At 42.9% G+C, this 27,897-nt stretch overlaps 1 protein-coding gene across 2 annotated transcripts in view; it reads right to left on the bottom strand.

Moving 5' to 3' along the window:
• Positions 1–27,897, bottom strand: part of RUNX1 (RUNX family transcription factor 1) — a 178,497-nt gene that overhangs the window by 34,655 nt on the left and 115,945 nt on the right. The window contains exons 5-6 of one of the 2 annotated variants that reach the window (XM_065846666.2): positions 19,700–19,804; positions 1,627–1,818 (exon numbers count right to left, since the gene is read on the bottom strand). In XM_065846666.2, the coding sequence (XP_065702738.1) occupies positions 1,627–1,818; positions 19,700–19,804 (297 nt within the window). The remainder of the gene's footprint in view (positions 1–1,626; positions 1,819–19,699; positions 19,805–27,897) is intronic. The other variant, XM_065846673.2, reaches the window with a different exon arrangement.

Below are 27,897 nucleotides of genomic sequence, written 5' to 3' on the forward strand. Positions count from 1 at the left end.
CTTCAGGTGAAGCACATTAAAATCTTGTTTGCAAAGAGCAAAGCAGAGTGACGTACTAAAACTATTTCTGGAGAGAGCAGCTGAATCCCCAGCCAGGCGTGAAAAGGCAGTTGCTCTGAAGTTGTACACACGAGGGACTTGCACAGGGAACCAGGGCAGAGGAATACTCGATGTTAAACTTGATACTCCGCTAAGCATATAGTGTTCCCAAGAAGCTGAAGAATGCAAGTCTGTGACCAATACCTCCACCCACGTAGCCGCTGGCTGCTGAGTAGCCATAATAACATGTGCGTTTTCTTTTATCGGAACAGAGCTGTGCACAGGAGAAAGCCAATGTGGTTTGCTCTGCAAATCAGAATGCTACGTGAGGGAACTGCCAGGGGCTGGGAGAGGTGCAGGACAGGATCCTTCACCTCAGCTGACCTGGCATGGCTTCAGGTAGGGAAGGAGCTGGGTGGTCCTTCCAAATGTGTTTTTGCCCGCCTCTTTTCTACAATACACATGGCAATGTGTTGATTTATTAAAAAAAAAAAAAATTAAAAAAAATTTAAAATGCCCACTTCTGCTCACAGCAATGTCAAGAGCAGATTTGCAGCAGATTTCACCAAGTCAAAGACCTTCCTGGCCCTGGGAACAAAGGATGTAACAACGGTTTGCCTTAGGTAAACTATAACCTTCCCTGCATGCAACAAAATGTACCCTGGTTTTAAAAAACAAATGCTGAAAAAATAAGTTATTCCAACTTTCTCCCCAAAACTCCAGCAGTGAACCTCAATTAAGGCCATTTCATTTTGTCTGGAAGATTAGAGGAAAACTCCATTAGGTGCATCTCACTATGAATCTACATTTTGATATGCATTTTGCAGAACACGCATCAGCTGACGGTTTAGTGACCTGATTTCCTGCTTACTGAGTTCCAGCTGGTCCCAGGGACAGAGTCTGTTTCAGCAGCGACAGACTCAGCTCTAGCAGTAGCAGATAAGATGTCAAGCTACATGACTTGGTTTCACTGGCATCATCCGAGCCTGAGCCTCAGAGGAAATCAGAATCCTGAGTCACCATTTTGCAGGTTTTCATTCAAATAAAACCCACTGGATAACCGATGGCCACAGAAATATGCTCAAACCAGCCTGCGCATATTAATGTCTTAGCACTAAGAGGTTGTCTTCAGGGGACAAAGCACTTTGCAAAGCTTTCTTTGCTACTGCCTTCCTGGGAAATGTCAAAGTAAGGCAATGATGGTATTTCTCTCTCATTCAAGCACACAATGTAGTCAATAAATATCCATCAGGAAATACACCTACACACAGCAAAAGACCTGGCTTAATGCATCTTTGCAAGAAAACAATGACCTTCAGGATGTTACGGTTCTAGCATAAGTGAGGCTGTACTGACACTGGGAAGATGAGACAGTACAGACCCCTTATAATCTGTCAGGTCTTTAGAAATACAGATGTATGTTAGGAATCCCCCCCTTTCACTCATTAAAGGCTCTCACTCATTAAAGGAGGCCAAAGAGAGTCCAGAAGAGACGGGGGAATGGGGGGGCAACACCTGCAAGCCCCCGCACTCCGCAGGCCAGAGGGGTGGAGGTGGGCAAGCCAGGGGAGGATTTCAGGTACTTACCCTGAATCTGACTCTGAGGCTGAGGGTTAAAAGCAGTGGTGTGGTTCAAGGAGGCTCGTGGGTTGGGTGTGGGGGCTGGGTGGTGTGGACTGACCCTCATGGCTGTACGACGCAACTGCTCCAGTTCACTCAGGCGCTCTGAAAAGGACAAGCTCCCGGGCTTTGTCTGCTCATCTATTTTCTGACGATGTCCTATTGTGGGAGGGGGGGGAAAAAGATCAGAAAATCTCACTGATACATGAGGTCTGTTGACTTTTTTCTTTTTTTTTTCTTTTTTTTCTTTTTTTTTTTTTTAACTCCTTCATCCTCTGGCAAAGTACCTAACCAGCTAGCAGCCATCTGAAATTAAACTGAAACCACCTCTCTGCAAGAAGAGTAGACACAAGCAAGTAATGCATTGTAACTGTATTGTGTAGCAGCCTAAAACACGGCCTATTCTGCAGAAGCAGATCCACTGAAAATTCTTCTTACACCTCACACTAGGACAGGAGGTGTTTCTAAAAGGGGGATTGTCTGCAGGGATGCGTAAAAAGAGGAAACACTGAGTGGCCCCTGTGCTAAACCTGCACTGCAATAACTCCTCAAAAATTCAGGTTGTCAGAAGGTACCATAATTAGGCAAGTACTATGGGGCTATAAAATAACAAACCCCCAAAAATCCCATTTTTGATCCTTTTGCAGTGGATTTACAGACAAAAAGAGGAAATAAACACCAGAAGCTGGCAGAATTGAAACTGGACTGATGAAATTTATCTTAATGACATCAGGAGCTTCAGAAAAACGAGCTGCCACCAGACATCCAACTGTAAGAGAGTAGATGCTGATATTACAGCATTGGCCAGTGCACAGATGACTTGACCGTGGCCGCATGGGAGCTAATGGGTCCAGCACTTCACAGTGCAGCCCTTGGAGCATAGTCCTCATGAGGCCCTGGTGCTGTGGCCCCATGGGGACTGGGAGGGGACAAAGAAGGTGCTGGAAAGGCCCAGCTTCAGCACAGCATTGGGGAACATCCAGATTCAGCTGGAAGGGCAGAGACATAGCTCATCATGGGTAGGACTGGTTTCAAGATAAGCCTTAGCTAGCAGCAGTAAGCAGTACGCAAGGACTAAGGTAATGCGTTTCTAGCTGTTGCCTGTGCTGGGATCCTGTGTTGTAACATCAAATACTGCACACAGAGTATACAAGAGGGACATCTCATCTGCTGGAGCACTTTCTCTCCGGTAGGTATGACAAAAGCACAAATTTTGAAGCCTTTTTTCCACATTTTTAAGAGCGACTCTGCAAACAACTTTTTTGTCCAATGGCTTCCAGTCTTACGAGATATCCTTCGAGAGTGGAGTATCTTACCCTGGAAGACTGCTGGCACCGCACTTTGGGGCTGAAATGGAAACATCCCTAGTAGACTTGTGTTTGGTGAAAGGTCTGAAATGGGATGGTCTAGCCATGTTCCCAGCCAGGTGGAATCAAAACTTTCCATTGTTATTTTCCCCCATCCCCCAATAGGGCTTTCCTTCTTTAAAATCACAGTAAACAGACCTTCAGCAGAAAGCCCCAAAGCAGACTGTCTCTGGCAAATAGGTTGTCCTTTCAAAGAGGCTGTCTGCAAATGGAGGGCAAGATACTGACTGCAATGGGCCTATTAGGACATACCCTGACCTCCTCTATTTAGTCAATAGAGTAGGATCTCCAGCTCCAAAAATGTCATTTTCATGCCCTTTACTTGCGAACCTTCTTGTAGAGCAGTGGATGTCATCATCCCTCCTTTTCCCTGCAACCCAATCCCATTTATGCACTTTGTGTTTGTCTCAGTAAATCAGCTGCCTCATAAGTCTTTGTGGCTTATCCCTTCCCCTTCTTCCCCCAGGACACTGTCACCCTGACGCGAATACATGGCAAATCCCTAGCCCAGAGGTCGCCATCTTTTTTTCTACTTGTTCCCTTGAAGGTGGTGGCATTATCTTTGGTTTCTGCTGAACATCAGAGTTTGCTGTCTATCTGCTCCTGATTTTTATTTTCTTGTCATGAAGAGTTGCCTTCTGTGGCTTTCTTTGCATCTCCATCCTCCCTGCAAGGAGGTGGCCAGTGCTATTCCTGTGGTGAGCCCCCTCTCAACTCACAGCTACAGCAGTGGAACAGATTGGCACAAAACTGAAAATAATCCACCGTGCTCCATTCCACACATGCCTGTAGTATTTCATACATAAACTTTCATAAACATCCAGCATCCAATTTTGAGTATCAGTAAATACGCAACAAAAGATCTCTGAAGAGCTCTGTATGCCCCTTATTCTACAGAGCACTCTTTCAAGCCACCCTAACAGCTCAATCAAGACACCAGATCGTTTTATGCACTAAGAGGAAAGTGTGCATTTAAAAGCAGTTCCCAGTAGCTACATTTCTAAAATTAAATTTTATAACTTATATTATGGTTCCAAATCACAGCGTCTCGGCATTTCTTCCTGTTGCCAGGCCCTTTGGCACAGCTTGAACTGTCTTGGATTCCACACTGTGCTGTAAATTATCCCAAGAGGGGGGAAAAAATAAAATATAAAAAGACATACTATATAGTAGTGGTTTCATCATTAAAGAGACTCAAAAGAGGCTTCCAAAATTTTTTTAAAAAGGAGAAGAGAAGCAAAGAAAGATGAAAAATACTTTTATCTCACATTCTGGTTGGTCAAGAGCAAATGCTTCATTTGTCAGCAGTGCAAAGCTGGATGCTGCCTCAAGTCTTGGGCTCCTGACCGGGCACTTGAATGCAAACATGCGGAGTCATACATGATGTGTGAAATACCTCATGCATTTGGATTATTTTAAACTTCAGCAGGCTGAACCCAGGGCTTGCAAAGCCAAGATCCAGATCCTTCCAAATCCATCCCCCCATGATGTAATTTATTCCTAATTTCAAATTCTGCTCGGATATCTTCTGCTTTTAAATGTGTGCTGTGTTTGCCCCCCTGCTACACTGCCTTCTCCTCCTACCTCCCTGGTGCTGCGCACCCAGAATTTTGGCTACCTGGTGCAAACTTAAGCATCCCGGCAGAGCGAGCCGGTGTGCTGCAGCCCCACAGGGAGGTGAGCGGTTCCTCTGAAGCCAAGGGGAGAAGGGCTGTGTTCAGGCCGCTGGGGTAGGAATTAAATTTCTTGCTTTACGTCTAGCTCCAGCACTATACTTGTGTTCAGCTGGCATATGATGCCAGGCAGAGCAGACAAACCTGTGCTCTCTCTGAGCAAAGCAGCAGTGAGCAGGGCAACTTAACCCCATCCTCCCAAGATCACTGTGGGGCACCCCATTCCCAGGCCAGCTCCCTCTGAGACGATGGGAGAGTCTCTGCCTCTCTCTGCACTGCATATCCAACAAGTGAAACTCCATCACCTCCCCACCCAGCCCTGCCCTGCCCTAGGTCATGCTGCTGAATTTTGGGCACTGAAAGGGGGTGTCTCAGCTAGCAGCCTCCTGCATGAGGCCTCCTCCATAGCCTGGAGGTAGCAGTGGTGCATTGATACATCCAAGATCTGGTTCATCCCTCGAGCTTCTGGAAATCCCGCTCATGTCAATGCATTTGAGAAGGAAAGACTAGCACCAGCAGGTTCCTTCTCAGGGCAACTCTGCTGTTGTTTCCATCCACAAGTTGTAATTTTTCATGGGAACTACCTAGGATCAATGTCAGGCAATTTTCACCTCAAGATGTAGCTCCAAAAGTGGCTTTTCCCCCCCGACCCTCAGTCAGAAGAGCTGTTTAACCTTTTGTCCCTTAAGTTGACTGCTGGAGATAGCAACACAGAACCTGTTTTGCACAAAGGTCGACAGGAAAGTGAAGAACTGTGTCAGAAAAATGTGACAAATAAAAATGTTTTTCCCAAGCCACTATAAATGCACACGGAGAGCTTTGCTAGGGTGACTGTGTTTATTAGCTTTACTTTGAAGTTACCCTCTAAACACCTTGCTTAAAGAGCAGGCAAGTTATCCTCAGTTCACCCCTGTAAAGGCCAAGACTATTATTATCCCTCTTTTACAGGTGGAAAACTGAATGACAGAGAAATGAGGTGACTTGCCTGTGGTCAGACAGTGACCCCGTGGCAGATGCTTGCCTCCCAGCTTAGCGTGGTGACCACAAGCCCAGGCTTCTCCTTCGCATCATGATGCAGCATAAAAAAGAGCAGGAGGAAGGTGATTGGAAACTAGTGGGGCTCTGCTGAGTTGGCAGCCTGGCCAGAAGGATCTGCCACTTTTTCAAAGCAGACAGGACTTCATGGAAGTCAATCAAACATTGAGATGTTGTAGGAAGAAGCCCTTGTCCCTGAGCTCACAGAGGGAGACGGCTTGCTATGAGACGGCACCACTGTTCTCTATCCCTCCCCCTGTACTTGTAATTTTTCTCAATTTGCAGGTACTAGCAGAGGAAAAAAAATGACAGGATTTCTATTTTTCACCTTGGGTTGCAGGGTCAGTGTTTGAGATGCTGGAATAAACAGGACATTGAGACTGCTAAACGGCAGGGTTTGGGGGCTTTTAGATTTTTTTTCCTTATGCCTTTCAAATACTGTCTCAGTGAGGTCAGGCAGATTTTTTTTACATAGAATATTAAATGAGGAGAGCAGAGAAAATATTAGCTTTTCCGATACTTTTACAGCAATGCAACATGAAAGTGCTTTCCCTCTTAATGGGAGGGAAACGCAGTTTTATAGACTTTAAGAGACCATGGAGCACTCAGCTTGGCCCCTGGCCATCTGGCTGGGGCTCTGCACATGGAAATGACAAGAACGAAGTGCCTTCGCTGCCCCTGTTTTTGTGCGCATCGGGCACTCATTGGGGATGATTGCTTGGTCTGGGTTTCACACCGCAGCTGGCCTCATAGAGACAACAGCAGCACCCTGGGCTGCCTCCAGGTGCAAAAAAAGAAACAGGTTTCTCATTACCTTCCTTTTAACCTAGTTTTTGAAATTGTCACTAGATGCTTTTCAGGTTCAGAAGGGGAGAGGCAGGTAAAATAGAGGCTAAGGAAAGGCATGAGGCCATCCGTACTCTCATTCTGCCAGCCGAAGCTACTGAAATTCCTGTGGGTACCCAGGACTGTTTTACAAGTGAACACTGCTGGAATGGATTAATGGACTCTTTTTTTCTCTTTTATTCAAGTCACGGGAGGAGCACACTGTTCTGTCAATTGCTCTCATTCACTCACAAATCTGACTACTTGGAGCTGGTGCACCAGGAGATACTAAAGTCCTCCAAAGGTTTGGGCTTGGGGGACCAGGTGTATTATGCACAAGTTTTCTGTCCAAAATCAGCAGGTTGTACTTGCATGGAAATAGTGTAAGGGGAGTTTTATTAAGCAGAGCCCTTTCGCCCATTGGGGACCAGAATACCTCTTCCTCTCGCCTCTGCCTCCTTTTATCCCAGGCTGGAAATGGAGACTTTTCATACCCAAAACGTGGATTATAGAAAAGAAAATACAGCATCTGCCAGACTTGACGATGTAGGGAGTGACTGATGAGACTTAATGCTTTGGTTTAATGAAAACTGGCTGCTTTGGAACTATGTTGGATCTCAATCCAAGCATCTCCTCTTTCCCGGGCTGTTTGTGCTCAGGGCCTTGGTTTGGCTCCAGCTCTAGTGGGGTAGAAAACAAGCCATGTTTCATTGTGTCCAGTTAATAAAGTGGTAAACATTGTTTTGTGCCATGGAGCTAAAATAAATCCAATTATTTTGTACATAGTGACAAATGAGAAGAAAATATGCTCTCACATAATTCTAGGAAGTGAACACACTATCTTTAGTGCAAAAAATTATATGTTCTTGTAAACAGAAGTGAATTAAAGTATAGTGCTTCTATATTACTGCCAAGATGGGAAAGGCAAATGCTTGAATATCAGCTATCCTACTTGAAAAAAGCATTTATTCCTAACAATAGAAATAGCGCCTTGAGTGCATAAACCAGCAATATTTTTCTATGTGCCAGATATCCCAGATAAAAAATACTTTGCTTACCCTTTTTGCCTGATTTCCAGTCTGCACACAAAGAACAAGTAGCATAACTTTTCTAGGACACTGTTTGCTGTGTTTTCAAACAGACCTGACCTGATCTTACAGAAGTGTATGCAGATGTTTAGCCTAAGGCATTAACCTTTGTTACAGAGCAGGTCATGGGGCTCTTGGAAATCACACTTGAAAATAAACCTAATCTTTAGAGTGGTTTCCTCTCTAGCCTCCCTCAGTTGGAAGAGACTTATACCACACTCAGGCATTAAAAGGGCTGGTACGGGACAACATCAGAGCTCACCAACCTCTTGTGCATTGTTAAAAGTGTGATGTAAAAAGTTCCTAAAAAAGGAATTGGACACATTGTAGGGTATTTTCTCTTCCCTCTGTTCAAAATATTATTGCTGTGGCGAGGAAAGATAATGGTGATAGTAATCAGAGCTTTGAGTAGAGTCCTCAGCAGTTATATTTTTTTGCTGTTTTTTTTAAGCATTATACAACGCAAGCCTTCGTTCCAGGTGGAAGAACCATCGTGGTAGACAGGATATTATGCTAAACACTTTTGTGTCCTGTCTGTAAGATCGCAGAATTGGTGTTGGTTGTGAGACCTGACCTGACTGTGGGCACAAGGTACTGGGAATGTGTAAATGAGGCTGGATATTATGTGACTTGAAGACCAGGCTGGCATTCAGGTGGCCCTCAGAAGCAGAATGCTGAGCAACACCAAGCACAGACAGACTGACACCGGGAAGCCCTTCCAGATTCACTTTTCCTATCAGCTCCTTGGAAAACCTCACCCTTTCTGTGTCTCTATGGAAAAATCTGCTTGTCACTCCAAGTAGCTGCAGACAGGCTAGACGTTTCAGGTACCATCCTTTGCTGAGCATTTAATTTTTCCACCAGGTGATCCAATCCGGCTGTGTGTTGAACAAGCGTTCAGGGACACTGACAAGGTGAACAAAGATTTACATGGCAGGTTCCCTGCTCTCCAGTAACTCCCAACTTTGTCTGGGGGAAACCCCAGGTAGATTCTTGCACCTCTGTTGACGGGTTAGTCTGTAACAACAACTGTAACAACATCCACCCTGAGCAGCTCAAGAATTTTTTCCTACATGTTTTAACAGTAGTTAAATAATATTTTGGCAATATTTTTTTTCCCTTACCTCTTTTTTTTTTAAATCAGTGCTTTAAAAAACAAAACAAAACAAACACACAATCAGACACTATAGGTAGCGCAAAATTATTGTGAGAGGGAGTCCTGCCCTGGAACAAACAAGAGCAGGTGGGAGAGTCCAGATCAAGCCCCTCTTGCATGGTATACACTAGAAAGCAAACTTCTGTTTCCTGTTGTCCAAGTGAGTGCCCTAATAGCAGCCTGAGAGCCCATTTTGTCACTGATTCATTATCCAGCTGCATTGGGAGAGCTCCAGCGGGGAAGGTCCCCAGGAAAAGGGACAAGCAGAGGCTGCCAGTCTCCCTCTCCCCAGCCAGCACACTGACTGTGAGACTACGAGCTCCTCTGGGCTGGGTGTCTCCAGCTCTCTCCCTGCCTCCTGACAAATGTATGAAAAACCTCACGTCTGCCCTAAGGTACCACAGCCAGAAAAAGCAATCTTCACAATTTTTGCGAGGCAGGAAATAACGCTTCCTCTCACCTCAGCTCTGCTGGTGAGGCCTGTGCTGTACTAACAAATAGGAAGGCAAAAATGTATTTCCACTTAAAACACAATTATTTTGTTTGCCATGGATCCACCGAAACTTCTGATGAAACTGACATATACGTGTTCTCTATTTCTGTCGTGGAAGTGCAATTATTCTGTGGTTTCACCCCAAGAATTAGGTCATCACAGCAAAGTAAAAGTAAGGGAACCGAGTGTTAGGAGTTTGGAGGGATGAACTTGTTCATGAAAGTTAAATTAGTCTTCAAAATTATACGCTTTGCTTTCTTTTCCCTTTCCCCCATGTCAATGTATATACTTTAAAAAAACTGACTCCTTGACAAAGTTTGAATGACTCCCAACTTAAGCACCACATTGCCAAAAGCCTCTTTTGTTTCTTTATAGTTTGCATCTTCCCACACGTACAAACCGCCATTAGAATACCCTCCAGCCGTGGGCTGAGACATCATAGTTGAAGATATGTATGAGAGAGTAGGTGCAGAACGAGACACATCCAGCCAACCAACAGCTCAGCAAGCAACCAAGAAAAATACAGGCACAAAAAGACACCTCGGTCCAAAGAAAAGCTGCAGAAACACAAGGCTTGGGCAGTAAGGACTGAGCCGCCATTTGAACAACCCTTGGGAGAAGGTTGCGTCTCTGCTGAATACAGGGGACCAGCCTCTTAATTCAGGCATCTTAATCAAATATGTAAGCTTAAGTGGGATGAATACGGACTCCCTCCCTCAGCCTGAGTGGGAAAAGTGAGGGATGATGGCATTTACCACCTTTGCAGTTCCTTCAAGAGGACAAAAAATGGGAAGTGAGTTGCACAAACATCATGGTATTGGAGGTCAGAGAAACAGCTCAGACAGAAACCCATTTCATCAGGCCACTGAAATATGTCTAGACAATGGTAGGTCTTCATCATTCAGCCTCATTCAGAGTTGAACAAGCAACCTGCAACTTAAAGGTCAAGTCCTGTGGCTCACTGTTTATTTAAACCAGGGGAATTTGGCAACATAAATGTAAATTTAGCCCCCATGGATATTGACCATTTAGACTTTGATGACAAGTAAAAAACTTTACTCCTGTCCAAAAAAAAAAAAACCCCAAAAAACCACAAAAAACTATCTAGCTGGCTACACACTCCCTCTGAACTAAAGACTTTTGCTTTTACCAAGTCTGGTGACTGGTGTTTCTGCACAATAGTTGAAAATACCTGTTTTTCTAAAGAAATGAGCTTGGATATTTTTATCTGTAGGTTATTAAGCAGTCTCTCCTCTGTACTAATGCTCCATTGTGCCTACACAGGACTGCAGTTCACTGAAAGCTCATAAATTTATTGTGGTTCTCCCTAGTCTTTATTTAAGGTTCTTGAACCATTTTTTGCTTTCCTTATTTTCTTTGCAGCTGCAGAGAGATATAGTAAGCTACTGTACAGCATTTTGAAAGCAGGGCCTCTGAGAAGTTTCCAAACTGCATACAAGCAGGTTATTCTTTGGCTTGTTTTCTTTGGCTTGGTGTTAGCAGTAGAGAATGAGTCAAACAGCATTAACTTTCAAGAGGGAAGTGGTGTGGTCAACCAAAACTGTTTGCGGCTAGATTGCGAAGATAGGTAGAGCAGGTAATGAAGAACAGCCCATAATGCAGGGTGTAGGTAGGAGAGGCAGACAGACTCAGACAAACAGAGTCCTTAATAATTAAATCAATACTGTCGCCTAATTTTTTGTGCAGCTTTATGTGCTAAGATTATGACACAGCCTGGACTTTCTGGAGTGGTCAGCCTTAAGGAGATGGCCTGGTGCATGTTGTGCTTAATGGACTCCAACTACAACACTGAGCAAGGGAAGAACAAAGGTTGAGTGTTAAGAAAAAAAACAAACAAATACACACAAAAAGCCACCAACAAAACCAACCAGCCAACCAACCAACCAACGAACCAACAAACAGACAAAACAAAAAAACCAGCAACTTTTCATTTGTGGCTTGTTAAATTGTTTCTTGTGTCTCCTCTCATTTTCAGAGCCTGTTCCTTATCTGTTCCACAGTTAAAGAAGGCAAAGAAATTGTTTCCATCTCTTTAGGATATTTCAGTTATCAACAAGCATATAGTGCCCTCATACAAGACAACTCTTATGATTCAGAAGCAGGGTTGAGATGGCCTCTCCCAAGCATTGCTCTCCCTTACACTTTGCACAAATCTATGCAGCACTGACACAGGAAGAGTCTGACCAAGATTTATCATTAACACTAATAGAAAATGCATTTACTCATTACAATTCCCAATTGCAGCAGATGAGCGAGGGCACAAATGGAGATGCAGAGCAAAAGTCCTTTTTGCATTCTTCACAACAGGTGACAGAGGATGAAGCAAAAGCCTGCGGTGTTTTCGTATGGGCCTGCAAGGAGGAAACTGCTGCACCATCTGATAATCCAGGGCAGACAAGGCTGGGAGGGACTGCAGTGCAGATGGATTTTCACCCCTTCCAGTTATATTCCAAGAAGGAAATAGGGCTGTTCACCGAGAGTGTCACACCACTTCATCCAGCTTTTCTCTTAGACACATGTTGTTTTGGTAAACCCAGATGTAAGACAACTCCTCAAAATCAGAGGCTTCAGAAAAGGTTCTGCACTACCAAAAACTTGTTTGGCAAGTGGGAGTGTCTGATCACTCCATGCAGGGTGAAAGTTTCCCTCCCCCTTCTCCCAATTCCCTTAGGAGCCTGAGGAAGAGAAGGTCCTCTCTCCAACCTCCTGCAGACAGCAGGGTGAAGGAAGCAGGTTGCGGTGGTTGTGTGCAATCGGGTCCTGCTGCCCTCCAGCACAGCCCTGAAGGAAACTTTCTCACCTGTCAGCAGTGGGGTAGGCATTTGGTGGCCAGTCCTGCAGGGCCAGCAGGTGCTCCAACACCCCAGATTTGCTGGCTTTTGCTACATCACCTCCTTCTAGGAAAGGTAGGGGCTCTTTGACACCCTTAAAACCATGGTAGGCAGGAGCACCATGGGGTTTGAACTAGAAGTCCATCCTTCCCCAGCTCACGCAAAGCCACAGGAGCCGCTTCAAACCTTTCATTAGCTCACGTTTAATGACTGCCATTCAAAAGTCCGTCCTTGCTGAAGAAACATGATGGATGAAGGACGAGATGCAGAAAACTTTCATTCAGAACACCATCAACTAACTTCACTGGAAAGATACTTGGCATGTCAGTGAACTAGGGTCTTCAGTGGAGATCAGCATATAGTCATATCCCTATGGCCAACCTACTTGCCAGGGTGCTGCATATTAATGCTTTTCTTTACATACATACACAAAATACAAGTGGTATCTATGCAGTCTTTTTTGATATTTCTATGGAAAATTCTCTTCCCCTCCAAAAGACTTCTTCAATGATCTTAACAGCTTCAAATTTTTTGAAGGTAAATGCAGTGGACAGGAGAAAGTCAGACCTACTACTGCTTAGGAAGCATTTTCAGAAGTAATATACATTCATCTAATTCTGGTTTCGTCACAGTTACAGAGTACTTGCCCTCTGATTTCAGCAGAGCTCAGCCAAGGCAGTATATGCCTTGAAAATCTCACCATGCAAATACAGGTAAACACTTAAAAATATTCACCACAGTCTTTGTAGACATTCAACCACTAGGCAATAAAATAATGAATATTAAGTGCAAAAAAAACCCCAGTTGACAAAGATGAAAAAAAGTGATTAAAACTTAATACCTACCTGTTAAAAAAATCACACTAATTCAAGAGGTGGGGGAAGAGCTGTGTGGGATTAAGTGGCTCAAAAAAGGAATTGAAATAATTTCTATAGGACTGGGCCAGTCTTACTGCTGCTCCTAGCCCACACCACAGCACCTCTTGTTTCCTGTTTACCTGCTTTATGTGAGGAAGAAAATTGTCCTGTCAAAACTTTTGTTTATCTTTAAATAACCAGCCAAATAACTAGGCAAGCAAATATATACGAGCTACTGTCTTCCAAAAAAAGCAGTCTTGACACAAGATGTCATATTGCACATATGTGACAATTTTATTGAACTAATACAACAAATTCCCTGCCTCATGTCACCCAACATCAACTCTTCTGACTGACTCAGCAGTGAGACAGATAAATGTCAGGGAAAATAAACCTGTTTCATCTTTTCCATATAAAAAAGAAGCATCTGCACTATGAAACATCGAGGATGCTGATATTAAAAACCTATTGAAGTTCTACCCATTGAGTAGGACAAAAAGGATCCCCCATATCACTGTTACGCCAGACAACGATGAGCATTCATATAAATTCCCTAATCCTTTGCACATCTGATGGAGGACAACCAGTACTGTTTTCAGGAGCTGCAGGTAGCTGCTAGCCAGTTAAAGTCCACATGGAGCAGGTCTTGCCTGGGCCTTGACCGCCTTCAGGGATCTTTGCACTGGGGCAGTTATAGCAGCTGTGTTTACTGGTCTTTTGAGCTTGTGAGCAGCGTGCCTGCTGGCATGTTTGTATGATTCCCAATCTGAAACCAACTGCTTGAGAGCATGAGCTTTGAATCAGGTTCCTGTTACCATTGAAAGCCTCCCAGGGTGGCCAGGTGAGGAGACTCTGAGACTTCAGACAACAGGCTGGAGCTGTGCCAGCCTCACCAGCTGCTGTGAGGGGGACAACCCTGGCCAGAGCTGCCCCTGCCCCAAGGGAGCTGCTCCACCATCACCTCACAGAGGAGAAGGGGCTTGCTGAGCTGCTGGGATATGGGGCACACAAAGATCTTACTGAGACACAGGGTACCCGAGAGCTGCAGAGTTGCCTGTGGATGCTCTGCAGATCTGACTGCATCCAGAAACCAGACCTCTGGTCCTGTTCTGCAGCCAAACTTTTAACCTCCAGTGTCAGGTGGTTCTGTGCTATGTGATGCTCCTGTGCTATACGGTCCTATGCTAAGCCAGAAGGCCCAAAGCTATACCCCTTCAGTAATTCAGGCTGTTTGTATGAAAACATGTACATAATGGAAAAAGGCTGATTTCCCCCTCACTCCTCACTTTTCTGAGTCACAAAGGGACAAACCACTCTCTGCTCTTTCTCTCTTTGTGTACTTTCATTATGAAAAATGGGCTGGTGGCATGCACAGGTCTCAGAGCAGCGGGAGACGTGCCCAGCCACAGAATTTTAGGCTGTTGTTCCCCTGCCTGTCTGGGGGACTGTGGAGCTGGCCTGGCTACTGTGGGGGCTGTTAGGACTGTCCTGCCTGTTCAAAAACAGCTCCTCTGGTCTTCAAGCATGCCCTTGCAATGATACACCACTTTATTTTATTTAAATTGATTAAATTGCCCTCTTTGTCTGTCCTTCAATGAGAGACACACACAGAAAGGAAACCAGCAACAATCCTCTACCTGCCCACACCCATTTACAGACAGCAACACATCAAGTCAAATCGTATGAATTTGAGCTGATGATGTTTTGTAACTTTCCCCAGCTGCTGCACACTTGCACATAACCATTGCACAAGCTGACTACAAACGTCCCCAGAATGCACCCGTAATTTAAGCACTAGTCTGCCCGCATCAGCGTCACCCAGACAATAGGACGCGGGGACACAAACACACGGGCACAGACTGGGCAGTGCTCAACCGTCGGCTTCTCTTGCAGCCCATCCCTTTCTTTTGTCTGTACACCGTCTATTTAGATTGGAAGCTCTTGGAGGCAAGTACCTTAGCCAAGATATTATAAAAAGTGATTAGCAAAGCTGGGCTGTGATACTGAGAGGCTGGCGTGCTGCGGAGCATGCAGTGCTAGCAAAGGAAGAATGAGTGCCAGTTACATTCCTGTTATATGGACAGTCAGCTTGCAAATACCACCTTTTCCTCTCCGCATTTTCTGCTAAGTGACCTTTAGGCACTATAAGTCTACAGGTGAATGGAAGGGTCTGAGAAGCCGTCACTGAATTTTATATGGTGGGTCGATTACAATAACACAATGATCCATTTTTTCATGGCTTCTAAACTGTTTGTTAGTACATGTTAATCTCAGTTTCCAACCGATGGAGGCACTTGCAGAAGCAAGTGAGCAAGAAATGAAGGCATTTAGTATTATTTCAGCTCACTGAGATGAAAGGGGTTTTTGGAAAACAGTTTGGCTTTTTCTTGCATGGAAGGCTAAAGGTGAAGTGATGTGAAACTCTCAGAGGAATCATCCCTCCCCAGCCCGACTTGTGCAGGGTCTTCCTCACTTCTGCCACGGGATGGGTGACAACAGCCCCTCCCAGAAGCTGCTCCGAGAGTCTAAGGTCTGTGGGCAAAGGTTGGATGGGGCAGGTGAAAAGGTAAGCAGATCAGGATCACCTAACACTACCAGCCCTTGATTATTACCTAAAAAAGACCTCAGGCTGGGCAAGGGGGCATTTGAAGTTTTCCTTCAGAACGGTTAGAAGCCATGGCCTTTCCCTGAACCTCACAAGAGAGACAGGACCATGGGATCACTTCAGGTCAAGGTCTGAGGGTTGACTGTGGTTGACCGAAGATGTACACCTTACCCCCCCACACCTCCCCACTCCCATCCCCCCGGCTGGCTTTGCCAGGAGGCAAAAGGAAATTTCCACTCCTCAAAAGGTGCTTCTTGGGCCAGTAGCTTTTTAAGCTCTTTCTCAAATCCTGCTCAACAATATTATTCTTTCTTTCTCCACTCCTCAGCATCCTGCCCTTTGATATAAAAATGCCCCAAAAATATTTGGGAAAACCACATATCCAATATGGGATAATCACATTTACTGCTCAGCTTAACCTGGGACATCTCAGGTGCACTGGGGCTAAATCCATGTAGCTTTTTCATTTTGTGCCATTTTCAGGCACCTGATCCATTAGTGATTTTTTCAGAGCTATGTAGGTTAGAACAATTCAATGAGAAAAAGAAGCAGTCAAAAGAAGAAAAACCTAATTTTTCAGCAGACATACACAGTAGGTCAAATGGCCTAAGGGAAATATTTAATTTAAGAGTCATACTATTTCTACCAAGTTTCCTAACCAAAAGTATTTTCATCAGGAGCACTACTCTTGATCTGGTTACTGCTAATGATTTTCCCCATGGACTTAGCTCATAAAAACATAAATTGCTTTATGAATCATAGAATCATAGAAGTTGGAGAAGAAAATGATGGGTTAGGTCATCTTGTCCTTCCTACTGACGGTGCAGTATTATTTCTTTTTATAAAAAATATTGAAAATAAGCATTTATTCAGAGCTGGAGAATAAAAATGCTAAGTTTCAAAAGAGATTTTAAAAACACATAACAAAAGCAGTGGAGGAAGAGCCAGATTCTTAAGTACTTTGGCTCTCTCTACAAGCCGTGACAATTTGATGAGAAGTATCATCTGGATAAGCACAACCAGAAATTCAATGACAAAAAAAAAGGACAATGCAAGTTCTGTGCAGAAGTAAATATCATGGTTGTAAATGCAAATCTGGTAGTTACACAGGCAAAGAAGCTGCTAGGCACAAACCTGGCCATCACGATAACTGTGACCAAATGTATAATGGGACATGCAAGAACCCAAAGTCTGCAGGCCTCTGTGCAGAGTGAAGGTGGCATGTCTGATAATACATATGCCTTGTTATCGTCACCTATTGTGACATTTCCATGCATCCCAGTGAGCCAAAAAGTCGGTGCTTTGCATATTTGCTTTTGGAGCCTTTGGTCTGAGTATTTTTCTGCTTTCTGAAGATGGTTTCAAATCCTGCTTTGTACTACTTTTTGAAGATTTTCCCCAAGCATGCCTAGTTGAAGAAACTGTCTTTTTGCATTAAAAACGCCCACTTTGAGAACCTATCTTATTCTGGCTCAGAAACTGCTCCTGACCCAACATTCTCTGAAGACAAAAGAAAATGCTTCTGTTATTTCTTAAGCTAATCAATCCTAAAGGTTTTTAAAAAAGGTATTTCTATGTCCTGTAAAGTTCACTAAAAATTGTCCTTCTTTTAAGTTCTGACTATTGTCTCAGGTGGCCTTCAACCTCAGAAATGTCCCTTACCTTCTGGCATTTTTCACAGAGAATGCAGGCACTCACTAGAATTCAGACAGTCTGAGAACCATTATAAGCATAAGGTAAATTAATCAAAAGCTGTTGCTGGAGTTGGTTTTGGACTTCAGCATGTTTTTTCTAGATCTCTGTAAGACAGCAGTATCTAATTTTGTTCCCATTACTGTCTTCCATATATTTCTTTTGAATCAGGACATCTTAGAAAATACAGCTCAGTATTTCTGTAATTCCTTTAGCTTGAGTGAGTCATGGATCTGTAAGTATGAACATTCTCAAATATTGATTACTGAAACCAGAAACACTCTAATCTAGCAATTTTTCTTTTTATTCTAGTCTTAATACAAGAAGGCTGATATAATTTCAATTCCCTTCAGTACACGGAATGCATGTTTTGATATGTCTGACTGCAAGTCTTATATGTGAGTTTGCATAGGTAACAGCCCTGCAATCTACTTTTGGACAGGCTACACATAAAACTGATCTAATTGAACCAAGGCAAAATAGAATATACTCACTGAGCCAGAGCACAGAAAAATAAATGTACTGCCCAAACCCATCAGAATTGTCTCAGAATGGAGAATACACTTCTTTTTTCCTTCATAGCCTATGGATCTCATCAGGCCAATCCTTATCTCAGTAGAATGCAGAAAGAGAAGAGGTACCAGACTCATCACAACAGCTGCTGTGATTCAGAAACCCTTGGTGAGAAGACAGACCCAAGGACCTTCCAGTCCACTTACAAATGAAAGGAGTATAATCCCTTCTACGCTGCATCACGAATGACTTAGCGATAAAAGGAGCTGTGCATTCCTACTGAGGGGAGAGTCTGATCTCCTGACATGCATAAAGCCTCCTCCAGTATGAGGCTGATTTGCCTATGACAAAGTGAAATTATTTACAAGGAAGCTTTTACACACATTTGAGTCGGGAAGATATGCATGTTGCTTCAGTATGTATTGTATCTCCATTTCCTTTTTAAAATGTAGAATCTTATTAAATATTAACTATTACACCAACTGAAGAATTGATTTAAAACAATAGTATGCCCACAGGATGATTTTGTTTCTTACCCTTCTAGCAGACTCATATTCAAAAAACCAAAGCTTATTTGTTGTCTGCAAACTATGAACATGCCTAGGTAATTGCATATGCAAATCTGGAACTTGCATACACAAATATTTTTTATGTGCACAGCTGCTGGGTTCAGCAGGGATATTTTTGAAGAACAATTCAACCACAATTTTCAGAAAAGAATACAAACTAAATAAAAAGCCTTACCCCGAGAACAGTATTTGTTTTAAAGTCTGTCCTCAAATCCAAAAACTGTTGGTTAGATTTTTCCATTAAATGCATGCAGCATCATGATGCAACTCAAACAAATGAAGGTTTAAGAAGAAATTGCACAGGAAAGACATGAGTTTTCTAAGCAATTTTAGTTGAAGTTTCAAACTTTTCTTTTTTTTTTCCCCCACATCAGTTAAGCAATCTCGAGCTGCAAGTCTCATTCTCTAGTGGGTGTTTGAATCCTGCTGCTCTCTTCTCCTGGGACGATTCCACTTAAGCAACAACCAGAACTTCTGCCAAGCGTGCAGAAGGAGTGCAAGAAACTAACCACAAACCTCAATTTCCATCAGGGCATTTCGATAAAAATATGAAAATGCCCCATTCAGGATAGTGACTGAGGTTAACAACTGCCTCTGGTAACAGGCAGCACATGTGCTGCAGAAGCATCTATACCTGTGGATCTGCTCCACCCTCACTTCGCTTCACCCCCTAGACAAAACAGCCTGCCCTTGCTGACCAAACAAAACAACCTCCTGTGTGAAAGGATATTCCCCTGGAAATATCAAACCATTAATCTCCTCCTTGTATTTAATTCTTAAAATAAAAAAAAAGAGCAAAGGTTTGCTGTCTATGAGAATGGGTGCTCTTAAGCTATATGACAGCATGAGGTACAGTGAACTCCACAAAGCAGCAACCAGGTGTCCTCTTTCCAGCATTTATTTATTTTTGCAGGGTGGCTGAGCCTGACAAGTTAGATCAATGAAATATTGGTTTCCAATGCTTTAAAACCCTCTTAACATCTGAAAGGCAAGAGTATCAAGAAATGATGCGCAAGGTATAAGCTGCCCACCTTTTACCAGCATCCCTTCTGTCAGCTTTTGGGTATGATCCAGGTCATCCCTGGGCAGATACTTTAGAAATGCGATGCAAGTCATATCTTACATCAGCCGGACACCCGTGAATAATAAGGCTTCGGGAAGGCATAAGTAAAACCACTCATAGGACAGCTTTGGATTAAAACACACCCATTGCTCCACATGCATTGGTTAATGCTGCGTTTCATGGGGCTAGTGATGAACACCTACACTAAACTGTCAACTGGCCTTCTGCAAATGTCAATGTTAGTTCACTTACTTCTGGGCTCACGAGGTCCATCCACTGTTATCTTGATGGCTCTGTGGTATGTGGCTACTTGTGGTGGATTTGTGAAGACCGTGATAGTCAGCGTGAAGCTTTTCCCTGCAAGAGGAAAAAAAGTTACTGAGCATATGTGTTGAGAAAAGGCAGACTCCTCATTTCAAATAGCACTTGAACACACCAAATGGCACTAAAACACTTTAGCTGTCCGTATCTGAAGATAGATATGTGCCCAGGCAGCTGCGTATATAACCTCACAACTACCTGGTGCTGGATGTATTCCCCTTGTGGCAACTACTCAAAGCTTTTGGAAAAAAAAAAATTAATTTATATGTAAATTATCTACACTTTGTTTGTAAAAAAAGGAGGTTGCCCCTAACAGGTAGAGTTTATCTGATATACATGACTGCTGGTATGTTATCTGTACTTTCTAAAGGGCGTTAATTCAGAGAACCTTAGAAATTGTGGCTGTCTCTTCCAAAACTGCCACAGGAATCTGATTAACAGCGCTTGTTAAAATTAAAGAGAACTGGGTGCTCAGATCCCCTAGGCAAGTTGTAAAATCCCACGCTTTGTGGTTGAAGCTAGCATTAGATCAATTCCATATTGTGCACCAGAACCCTTTAAAAATTATCTACTACTGCAACACCAAGAAACATGGGAATCACAGAATCACACAGAATCACAGAATCACAGAATGTTAGGGGTTGGAAGGGACCTCGACAGATCATCTAGTCCAATCCCCCTGCCAGAGCAGGAACACCTAGTTGAGGTTACACAGGAACATGTCCAGGTGGGTTTTGAATGTCTCCAGAGTAGGAGACTCCACAACCCCCCTGGGCAGCCTGAATGGAAAAAATAAAAAAATCCCTACAGCTTGTCCACAGGTAATTAAAACATTTTATGAAGACATAGCAGAGCATTATGCTTAGTTTCTCTATTATTCAGTGAGAAAACTGTGAAGGCCTTTTCAAAATTTATATGTGCATGTCATGGCTCTAAGTTGGGAAAATATCCTGTTTTTGTGGCTGCTGTGGAGCGTTTTGTATCCTCTTGTGGCTGCAATGCCTTCAGATGCTGCTACCCCTGGATCTGTGTTTGGGCAATGACAACATTTACTTCAGGCATTTTTTAAATAACAAAAGTAATATAGTGCATTTTTGATAAGAACTCACATACGCAATCATTATGGCTTTGGCCTGGATAACAATAAAAACATTGTCTGTCAGCAGGTTTAGCATAGTTATCTCAGCATCATGGAGGACTCAGATACTGACAGGAATCTTCATTATCAGTAAGAGACATCAAGGGACATCACCCCAAGTTAGATAACTAGAAACTGTTATAAATAATGAAGGTACTTCTCCTTTGGGCACATACTCTGTGAGTTTTCTCATACAGCTCTGACTGCTTTATTTTACCACTTGGCTGCAGCCCTCCTGAGTGCTGAGCTTTTTCCCTTCTAAGACTTCACATTTTTATTGTTTACTTAATTTATCTATATAAATAAATATAAATATGAACATAAATGTTAATGTAAATATAAATGCCTGCCTCTAGCAGTAATATTCCAACCCCCCCCATGCACATTCACTTGCAATTCAATACTTCTCTTAATGCAGTTCTTACTTTGGTGCTAATGGTCTGCATCAACATCACGGTAAGCGTACACATAGCTGTTACTGGAAACTGTCCTCATCACATCCCTGTGAATTAGGGAGGTATTCTCCTCACTCTACACATGAGGAACCGTGAGGAGATAAAGTGTCTTGGCCACAATCTCACAGGAAGCCTGCAGCCAGTGATGCTGCTTCAGCTGCTGCAACTAAATCCAACTATAATCCTGAATCACAGCCTTGACAAAACAGAGGCTGAAACACAAGCCTCACAAATCCCAGGCCAGTGTCTTCCCACCTCCACATCCTCACTAGAAACCAGTCCCTGAGACTGAAGGAATTACAACGGAAGCAAGAATCATTTCAGATCCCCTGTGCCTTTGGTGCTCCACTCTTGGGTCCTACATCTACCCAGACCAAGGATGGCTGTGTTCTTAACATTCTTCAAATACCAAATTAGAGCTTTACAGTTTTGTTACTCTTTCTCTGACAACACAACAGATCTTTCCGTGAGACATCAGTAATAAAATTCAACAAACCTCCTTCCAAAAAACTTTATCGTTCATAACATTAGACTTAACAAATATCAGAGGCATCTGGGGATCTTCCTTCTTCCCAAAAATGGTTTCCCTGTATCATTATGTACACCACCTAGATCACTAAGACTGAAAAAGACTTTGAAAATATACTTTATTCTCTTTACTTCCTGTTTATTTCTTTTTTGTTTTGTTTAACAACTGCTGATGCATTAGGTAAAGTGCTCCTCCTGTTCTGCTATAATACAAAGTCAGTTTATTTCTTTAGAAGGCTCTTGTGGATTTTTCAGATAGAAAAGAAATGCAGAAAAAAATTATAACAACAGTGAAATGTAATGAAATGTGGCCACATTGCCTGTATACAAGACCAGAATAAAGAAGAGGGACCTGAAGTTACTTTCAAGATTCCCTACAGAACTGAGTAGATCTCAGAACCTGTATAAGGTTGTGACACAAGTTGGCAAAAGCAGGAAGATACTTAGCTTACTTCTTGTTGACAGAAGACTATTCATTAACCACATACTGGTTAACCACAGGACTATATAACCATAAACCTATGTGTCACTCATTGCTGCTTACTAATAATTCCGTCTGTGTTTTTTCTCTGGTTATTCTGTTTCATCTGCATTTATCTTTATTAAGTGGTTTTATCACTTTTATTCATAGCTTCTGCATTATTCATCATTTATGTGTCTGGTTGAGAAAGGTATATTTAGATTGGAGTTATTGTTAGTGAAATCTGGGTTTATGGATATACCTGTTCTGGGATGATGGCAGGACTACAAACGTCTCCTCCTTGCTTTTATGTATTATGATACAGCCATGATACAGATTTTTATTTTCAACATACACTTGTATAATACACTTACAAGCGCATGCACATACATACACACGCATACATATGTAACATGTAGCAGACTAAACCAGTGGAAATAATACCAGATTAGGCAGTGGAGGCTGTATTCAGGCTCCCTAGCACTGAAGTTTATATTAGATGCCATGATTTCTAATACCTGAGTAAGTGGACCTCCTAACTGTTGGTGGAAGACCTACACTGAGCACTTAGTGTCTCCACCCAACTCAGGAAGGGGTGAGTGCCACCAAAACTGAATCAGAGAGCATAAGTGGTGGACTGACCTCTCTAGTGACCGTAAATGGGATTCAAACACCCCAAGAAGACATTTTGAAACACTGGCCTGGTTTGGATGCCTCCAGTAGTCATGATGACAATTTGATGACATCCTAGTCGTCACAGTGAACCGGCATGTAGCCCTCCATTAGCTAACATCAAAATCTGAGACCTGCTGGGTTAAACAGTCCCATAAATCTACAGAAAACAATATACAAATTACCCTGGGTGTATGGGGTATGCCTCAGTACACTGAGCCGATCGCTACTGCATCTTCGTATGAGTCTTTGCTGATGGTGGAAGGGCTGAGGGGTGATGGCAATGTCAAGCTGTGCCTCACTGGGGTGCAAGAGGCACTTCAGAGACTCTCACTGTAACTATTCCTGGCAGTTCCTAATATTAGGCACATAGCATCTCATGAGCCCAATGATTAAATTCTCCAGATGTGGGACAGGGCTCTGCCTTTGGAAACCCTTCCCACAGACATCAAGCACACCCTCATATGTGTAAGGGCAGAGCACAGGACTCACTGCTTCCATCAAGTCTTTCCTCACAACTAGGGCAGGAAAAATTGCTTGGTAATGTTTATTTTTGCAAAAGCATTAAGGTCAGAACATTTCTAGAAAAAATAATGGAAACAGTAGAATTTCTGCCCAAAATACAATACTGACTTTTGAAATTATACCTAGAGATTCTGTTGATGGGTTTGCTAGAGACTGTTCTATCAGAAGTGCCCTCAAGAGTCACTGCTGATTTGACAGATCAAGTCAGATGGATTAAACCAGTTGTTCCCAGCTCGTGACTTTACAGGATTCCTCATGAGATCCCCCGATGCTCTGCAAAGCTGCAGGAACTTAAGAAGAAGCTCAAAGCATAATATTGTCCACACAGCAATAATGTTCCTGGATCAGCAAGAGGTGAAGATCAGGCCCCAAGAACCAATCATCTGAAGGTGTGCCTGTGCTCTACACTGCAACACAGGAACTTGAAGTCTACATTCTGTCTGCATCTCATCTGAGAGAGGCTGGGAGCAGAATGAGCAGTGAGCTCACCTCTAGCATGATGAGGGATTATTACAGTGGTCCCCCAAAACAGCACTGCAGGGCTCTAGAGGGAGCAATAGGCTTGTAAGCTGCGGCCCCTGGGAATGTTTGGGAGGAACCAAGGGGGAAAAAATGAATCCCAAGTGACAACACAGTCACATGAAGCTCCTATGTGCTGCTTTAGTCATCCCCGAGCAGTGTCACAACCAGACGGGTCCAGCGGTGAGAAAGCACACTTAAAATATAAGTGGCTTCATGGGCAGATGCAAAGGGGAATGAGAACAGACACTCTTTAGGAATAAGAGGCCACATCTTGAACCTATCTCTTAATTTTAATCCACCTCTTTCTCAGGTAAAAAGAAACGTTGATTCCATTGATGAAGGTTCATCCAAAGGAGGACAGAAAAAAATGGAGTTAACGTTTCAGGAGTTTGTCCATGGTGGGTGGGGAGGAAAGCGAGACCAACAGATTAAGGCATCACAGTTGCAATTTTTTGCTTTTGGGATTTATTCTGATGATCACAGATGTGTCATTAGAGTATGTTTTTTTTGTTTTGTTTTGTTTGTTTGTTTGCTTTAAATTGTTACAGTAAATTATTAGATAAAAAGAAGAAGAAAAATGGGAAAGGAGCCAAGAATGCTTGTGCTGACAAGAACAAAAGGTATAGATGGAAAAATATGAAATACAATACACAAATGCAATACAAATTACATTACAGGCATTTCTATTATATTAGTGAGAGACTTCCAGGATCTAGTAAGAAAGATTATGATACTACTTTTTTTTTCTTTTTTTAATCCAGCTTCTACTTTTTAATGCTTATGTGCTTACTTTTATTAAGCCATGCTAAATGATCCATTTTATACATCTTTACAATTTCTCACAACATTTTCCTGGGTATCTTCCAAAGTGAAGATGTCTACTGTATTTTAATAACATATCTGACTGTATCCCTGGGTAGGATGTAATACACATATGCTCGTGTATTCATTCTCGAGTGTCGACTGTTAAACACCAGGGCCATATTTTGCCATTCTTACCACTTAAGCTGCTGAATACTCCAAATGTAATCAATAGGATGAGAAGGTCCAATATAATTTGACCCTTCATTAGTTAGCTGATGCTTATCATACACGTGAAATATTTTTGTAGGTGTTCAATTTGCGTGTTCAAGTTGCATGTCCAATTGCAAAAAAATTGCACAAGTCCAAATTCTGTGCTCAGGTGGTGACTATTTTCTCCTGCCCCTAGAGACAGTTTCACACAGTCAGAATATAACTTTGCCTGTTATGTTTGGCCCAGTGGCTGCTTCATCAGAAAAAAGCTGTAGCTGAAATAAGCGGCATCAAAAAAATAACATAATTTGTTTACCATCAGCACCACAGATACCACTGAATTTAAATATGAGGAAAAACTGTTATTCACCTCATCTGCTACCACGCTGTAGATGGTTTACAAATTCTGACTGCCACAGACCAGTGGTCCAAACAGAAAAATGTGAACATGGGGAAATGTCAGCAAATCAGGGTGATTACCCATAGAAATACAAGAACTGCCCACGCACATCAGTGTCACAGGCAATTGATCTGTTTTTGTATTTATATGAATGTTCTGCTGGTGTAAGAGTGTGTGAAGTTGGAGATTTGGGAAATACACCCACTTGCCTCCTGCCAAACCAGCCTGGGTCAACATAAAGCTATACTTTTGAACATTTCTCTTGAGTGTCTCACTCCAGGAAGTTCTTATATGTGTGTTTACATAGCATCTACTTACCCAGAATGAAATCTCCATCGCATTAAATCAATAGGTGTTTTGTTCTGAATTTATACGGGGCCAAGTTGTCATGCAAATGGCCAAAAGTGGCCCAGCTGCAAACTTGGACCCAGCTATGTACTACTGAATTTGTTTTGCAAGAAGTTGTGGAAAAGAAACTTGTTACTGCAGGAGCATGGCTGGCTCTGGCTTCTCCCCTTTTCTTTCTTTCCCAGCTCCCTGCAGCACAACCGAGTGCTTAACTAAGACCTGCACTTCACTCTTTGTTCCTCCCTACCCATTCTCCAAGATTTTTTTTTTTTCCAGCTAACATGTCAAATGCTGTGGTGAAGAACAGCAGAGTCGCCTGCCTCTCCTGCCACAGCTCTGGGGACTCCTGGATCTAGAATGCTAGAAGAAGGCTGTGCCTGGGGTAGAATTTCAAGGAATTATTTTGGTGAAGTGTACGTACATTCAACCTAAGGCAACACAGGAACTATATTAAGCAACCGAAATTACACAGCTGAAATCAAGTAACATTAATAGAGAGGCTCTCAACCTAAACAGGCACTAAAATTGAATTTTATCTTAAAACCATTACGTGGGTGATAAGGACAGTCCCTGACACTCTTCTAGAAATCATTCCTGACAATATTCTTATTTCATAAGTCAAAGACATAATCCTAAGCCTGCAAGCTGTGGACATGAAATATTTAACAAAATAGATACAGAAGCTGGTTCTATATGTGGTGTAACCTACAGCTGTTAAAATAAAAGTGACTCAGGCCCTCAGCAGCTATTGCAGCAGACACATGTTAGTGTCACACAGCAATGTTTTATGCATGCCCCTTGTCATTGAGTATGACAGGCATGCTACAGGACCTGTCCCTTGCACTGCAAAATGCCCACACAGGTAGCATGTTCTAAAGTCTCTTTTCCCTTGCTTTGCTATGTTACAATGGCACCAACATTCAAATCCCTTTCCTTAGAAAAAAGAACATATATTCTCTCTAGTGACCAGTGACAGATCTCAAGGGAATGTCAGGAAGATGTGCCAGGAGAGGTTTAGGTTGGACATGAGGAAAAGGTTCTTCCCCCAGAGGGTGGTGGAGCACTGGAACAGGCTCCCCAGGGAGGTGTCACAACCCCAAGCCTGACAGTGTTCAAGAAGAGACTGGACAAGCCCTCAGACACATGGTGTGAACTGTGGGGTTGTCCTGTGTAGGGACAGGAGTTGGACTCAGTGATCCTTGTGGGTCCCTTCCATGATTCTATGATCTTCCTGCTGACATAAACAAAAAATGCTAGCACCCTGCACCCCAGAAACATGTCACCATCAACTCAAAAAATCACACCTTTGCCTGAACACTGCTTTTTTTCCCGTTACTGTAACAACTAACACCTGCAGTATTGGATCGGAACCCCTCAGAAGAGTGATTCTCCATTGCATAAACAGGGATCACTCACATTTTCAAGGACTGCAAGAGTGGGACTCAGTTCACTAAAACAGCCACAAATTTTCTTTTTTCTTTTGTTTTTTTTTGGGTGAGGGGGGCAGTTGTTTACATTTCAGTTTGACAAGAGTTTGTGTGCAGCCAGTTTCACTTCTGTGCTGATGAGTGGTTTCACTTCCCAGTTCCATGTGTTGTCATGATGATACCATCCATCACCTCCTCCGGCCTTGCAGGGCCCTCTGTGCTAATTCCTTCCCTGACAACCCAATGGTGTGTGTGTAGGTTTGCCTGTGAAGCATCTGATGGTCCTTCTCTGCTTAAGAAACTTGGATCTAAAATGCACTTCTGTTCAGAGAAAAATTGGCAGTTCAGTAGCAGGACATACCAGGTGTGGATACTAAATGGTCATGGCCATTTGTCAGGAAGGGAGCTGCAGCAGAAAGCAGATAGGGAAATAACTCTCAGCTTATGGGAAAGGATATAAATGTGCTAACTAAGGAGAAGAGGCATAGGGTCAAGAAATTTAGGAGTGGAGTGGCAAGACAGAAGTCTCTGAAGACAGGGTGTCCTACAATAGTCAGCCTAGGGTGACACCCAGTAGTTAGCTGAGACACTAGTGACTTTTGTATGCCAACATCAACAATCCACAAACACACAAAACCAC

This window comes from Patagioenas fasciata, chromosome 1 (assembly GCF_037038585.1).
Source record: "Patagioenas fasciata isolate bPatFas1 chromosome 1, bPatFas1.hap1, whole genome shotgun sequence".
NCBI lineage: Eukaryota > Metazoa > Chordata > Aves > Columbiformes > Columbidae > Patagioenas > Patagioenas fasciata.